Source organism: Condylura cristata, unplaced genomic scaffold (assembly GCF_000260355.1).
Source record: "Condylura cristata isolate star-nosed mole 26May11 unplaced genomic scaffold, ConCri1.0 scaffold00003, whole genome shotgun sequence".
Lineage (NCBI taxonomy): Eukaryota > Metazoa > Chordata > Mammalia > Eulipotyphla > Talpidae > Condylura > Condylura cristata.
The window spans coordinates 42118625-42123742 of NW_004567104.1; the positions used below are offsets into that span (position 1 = coordinate 42118625).

Sequence of the window (5118 nt, forward strand, 5' to 3'; positions counted from 1 at the left end):
CAGTCCTAGAGGGGACTGCAGTTCCTACAGACTGAGAACCACAGTCTGATGGATGCTCTTCCTTGGCCTCCAGAGCTTTTATTATCCTGACTCTACAAATGTCCACTAGTGGGAAAAAACAGATGTATTTGTCCAGAGAAAGCTACTGATATTGGATAGAGATGTGACTGAAAATTTGTTCATTAAGAAAATCAGCTATATCCTTATATTCAATTTACTAACATGTATGTGTTTCTTAGCTTGTTTTGTTTGCTATGAACAATTGTAAAATTGTAAACCAGTGTGCAGTTCATTTGGGACCAGGTTACCTCAATGATGCAGAAAAGGAAGGGAGATACTGTTTTTTTGTTGTTGTTGTTAAAATTAAGCACTTAGTGCAAATCTGGTACTTTTGTGCTACCTTTACTGTTGAGGACTACAAACACATAGTGGGTAAGAATCCTTGAATAGTATAATTCAGATCATCTTTGAAAGCTTACCTCATTATTGAAAAATTTGTCCTTAGTTATACGTTGGTTTTCTAAAAAGATTTAAAAAGTACAATTCAAGCCAAATTAATTATGTGATTATAAAAACAAATAATATAGTAGAATTATAGTGATCATTAATTTTTTACTCAAAGACTTAGGTGTTGCTGCTCTGTAAATGCAGGTTATAATTTAGATCAACAATGTTCACTGTAGGAAAAAATCTAGGGGACAAACAGAATTATTTCATCTTACATTTTATACATACTACTTGTTGGTGGTTCGTTGTATAATCTTATCTGAAAATTGACTTTAGAGTCAGCAATAAAGTAACAAAATTAATAATTAGCTTGACTTGCTCATTAAACCATCAAAATAGTTTAATATAAGAAGACAAGTTATTTTTGTTAATGTTAAAACTTTATATAGGTAACTGAGTAAAATTTTCCAAATTCTTCTACTTTAACCATCTTCAGATTCTTAGAAGAAAAGTAATTTATCCAGTTACTCATTTGTTCCTTATTCTCTTATGTATTTTCCCTCTAAAATATGTACTGAAGGACTAAATTATTAATATGTGCTTATGTACTTTTAGATAGTAGTAGACATTAAGTATGTGTTCTAAATTCTTTAACTATATTGACACTTTTAATTCTCTTCTCAGCCCTATAGATAGATACCATAGTTATCATCATCATTTGTAGATATGGACATGGAATCAGAGAAAATGAGATCATTTGTCCTCCACCACTAGATGGGCACAGTTAGGCTGTTAACCAAGGCAGATGGATTCAGGCAGTGCAACTATTACCTGAAGTCTCCTGTCTTGAGTATGTCTGTATTGCTTCTATTAAGATAAAGGAAGAGTCCTAAACAAACTATATACCGACAGCAGTTAACAAACATTTCAATCTTGGGTGACATGTTTGTATAGTGCAGAATGTGCATTACTACTTTACACTCCTTGAAAGCCAGAAATACAAAGGCCATTCTCCATCAGGCTGTCATTGAAAAGTCATGCTATTAGCATAGATTTCAGAGGTCAGCAATTCATTTGTGTTAAGGTATTGATACCTGGTCACATTCAAGTTTCTTTGACATATTTATTTTTCTTTTTAATTATTTCCAAATAACCCTTAAAAAATTTTTAAATCTTTCTTAAATCTCAGGCTGCACCAAAACAAACCATTTGCTGGTTTGACCCATGAGCTATGTTTTGCCTATTCCTGAGAGACTAATCCAGTCATATGGATTGAGGCTCTCCCCTTTGCCTGAGCAAATACCTCTTTTTATATGTCTTGAGGAAATTTGACAACTTCATGAACATTGGAAATAGGATAGAATGGTGAATTCCTTTGTCTATGGGGCTTTGAGGTAAAAAAAAAAAAAGTTTTAGAATGAGGTGTGTGGGGCCTTAAGCCCTCTTCTGGGGTTTTCTTTCCATGCTAATTTAAACTATCACTTAAAATTTGGGGTTCTATACATGCTTTCAACTGCATTTGGGAAAACTCCTGCACAGAGATTTTTTTTCTCATTTATAGTTTCCTCTTGTTGTGGTTATGTGTCCCTATAAGGTTATCTATATATCCATATGTATATACACATTTTCTTCTTTTTTCTAGAATGTTCTAGAGCATCTGTGCTCTCATTAATGAACCTTGTAAACAGGTTTCTTGAGCAATGAAGTAGAAAATGTATTTTAGTAGTTTAAAATGATATATCAGCATTTATTTCTGAGCATTTCAGTTAAAGATAATTGCTTGGGGACTGGGAAAAGCAGTAAATCTAGTGTCAATGATGATCTGGATAAGAGGGCTATTTATATTAAGCAGATACTTTGATAATGGAAAAATTTTATCAAAAATTTTCTTTTTAACAAAATAAGAAATTTTGCTTGTCTCTCTCCTGAAGTTCCTTACAAAAACAAAATTGCCAGTTATTAAAAATATTTCTTTTTAGGTAGAAAGTTTGCTGATTTACCAGCTCGATGGCACTTACTCATTGATTCTTTCTCAGTGATTATGTATTTCTGGCGCACACAGTCTACCTAAAGAAAATTCATGTTATTTTGTACCTTAAAATGAGAAACTGATATATTGTGTTACGCTTTATGTTTTCTTTTCAGAAAGTATCATTATGTCACATCTTCTTTTAAAGGAGCATTTAGAAATGAAGTTAAAAAGGCAGAAGAAGCAGTAAAAATTGGTATGTAATTGCCTATGGTCTACATCAGTACTGCTTATTCATTTAGGAAACACTAATTTAGCACTTATCATGAGGTATATACAGCTCTCAGCATTGTACGAATGGATATAAACAAACAAAGGTACTTTCTACCTTTAAGAAGCTTCCAGTTCCATCCATTTTGCTGCAAATGGCTGGAAGTTTCTTAGGGGGACAGGATCGAATCTGGGGTGGGAAGAGCACATAGGACAGACAATAGTGATGGCATGTGGGTGAACTGCTGGCGAGAAGTCCATGGGGATTACAACCAAGATGAAAAAATATACAAAATGAGGAATGATTTAAAAAATATATATATATAAAGAATCTTCTTGACATGTTCTTCCATCTCTGACTTTAACTATGATGTTAGTTATTATTATATATAAATATATACTCCAGAACACTTGGAACTAGATTGATCTATGCTAAATATCATGGCTGTTATGACTGACTTGGAATGTTTTTAGGAACTAGTCTTATATCTACTTTAAGAAGGATTGTTCCCCCAAGCATAAGGACAAAATCAGCCTTTCCTAGTGTTCCAGGCCTGAGAACTAACTCTGTGCCCATATTTCCTAAGTTTGCAGAGTTTTTGGCCAGCTAAATTTTCACTCATTATTCCAGAAACTGTATGTATACATAGGTGCCCTATAAATTGTCATGGCCACTAATGGCCACCTACGCTTGGAATGCAGGTCTAGGAACTATGAAGGGATTACAGGATTTGCTGCGATTATTGCCTGTAAGTCACTTGCACTGGTAATGTCTTTATATACATGGAATGAATGCTCACTTTAAATTGCTTGAAAGAATCTCATGTATTACAATTATCTTGCTCCTATTTCTAGCTGAATTTGTATTGAAAGAAACACAAATCAAAGTAAACCACCCTGACAGAACTTCTTTATCTTCTTCTCCCAAGGTATGACATATAGAAGAGTATTCTTAAATAGCAAATAGTCTCATTTGTTTCTTCCTATATATGTTTCTTCCTATATATCACTTACTTCCTTTTAGAAACAGACATGCTCAGAAAGTTAAGTTGATTTTAATGCAGGTAAATTGGATTAGTGGAGAGAATGGAGAGAAAACTCAGTAAGTGGGACAAAGCTCAGATCGAGAACAAAAATAAAATAGAACATGGGGTGAAATTGAAACAGTGGGGAAGTGCATCACAATTCATTTCTTTAAAATGGTAAGTATTATGAGAAAAGGAGAAAATAATGAAAACCTAGCAGACTAAACTAGCCTATCAAGTCTCCTTGAAAATATCTTTTCAAATTATAGTTCCCTATGGACTCAAATAAATGGGGAGAACACTAGTTAATAATCCTTCTTTCTAGTGCTAGAAATTATGTATTATAATTATAAATATTAATAACAATGCTTCCAGCTTACAAAGCTCTTTTCTTTGGAGTAGCTCCACATAGTTCATACACTTTCTTTGTAATCCTTGTTCTATGCCCATAACTAAGATAGGTCATAAAGAACTATTATTATTAATTATAATGCATGTCTACTAAGGAAAAAAAGAATATTGTTATGTTATGTACATGCATTAATAGTTTCCTGACTTTTTCCAAAAATATGATACAAAGCTTTCTACCATGGTGAATGCTTCAACAACATTTATTTGCTACATGAAAAAGAGTAAGTAGGTATATGGAGAGAAAATATTTCATGACACAGCTCCTTCATCCTTTTCTGTAGATTTAATATATGAATCATATCTATGATTTGCCATTGAATGTGCAAAGGCCAATGCTTTTTTTTTTTTTGGTAAAGAACTTTTATATCAGTCAGTCATGAATAGGGGATGAAGCCAAAGAGTAGCATATGGTTTTGCCTCTGAGATGTCATGTCTTTCCTAAAATTCTTTCACATTTTCTTTCCTTTTTTTTAAAGTTAAAGTAGGGCTATCTTATTGTTAATGATTACAGGTACTTTTTATATTTTGTTTCTAATGTATCTATTTCCTTAGCTTTATGTATTTGAGAGACAAGAGAAGACTTTTCTAATGGGTTAGGACCTGCTTTCTTCTTCACTCCACCACTGGCTCCCACTGCCTTCTTGCTCTGTGTAGATTGCTTGGAAGGGTGAGGAAGTGTGTGACCAGTGGGTCCTGTTGCTCCAGTGCCTGCGAGTTTCTTTAAGGCAGGGCAGAGAGCAAACAGAATGACCTCAGCTTCTACTCTTAAATTCCTCTAGGCAGTTCAGGGATTGAATTTGAAGTGAAATTACAGCTATTCATCATTTTCTTTTGCTTTAAAATCCATGATTGGTGTACCCATCAAATAAGATTCCCATCTTATACATTCAGTGGATGGAATGCTTTAAAATTTAGAAATAATTTTTTGGGGGGTCTAGTTAGTGTGATCACACTAGGAATAGAGGGATGGGGTAGAGAATGAACCAATGTATTAAA

At 33.5% G+C, this 5118-nt stretch overlaps 1 protein-coding gene across 1 annotated transcript in view; it reads left to right on the forward strand.

Annotated features, from left to right (window-relative positions):
* MORC1 (MORC family CW-type zinc finger 1) overlaps positions 1–5118 on the forward strand; it is a 193226-nt gene that overhangs the window by 89646 nt on the left and 98462 nt on the right. The window contains exons 13-14 of the mRNA XM_004675468.1: positions 2593–2672; positions 3542–3615. Coding sequence (XP_004675525.1) covers positions 2593–2672; positions 3542–3615 — 154 coding nt within the window. The remainder of the gene's footprint in view (positions 1–2592; positions 2673–3541; positions 3616–5118) is intronic.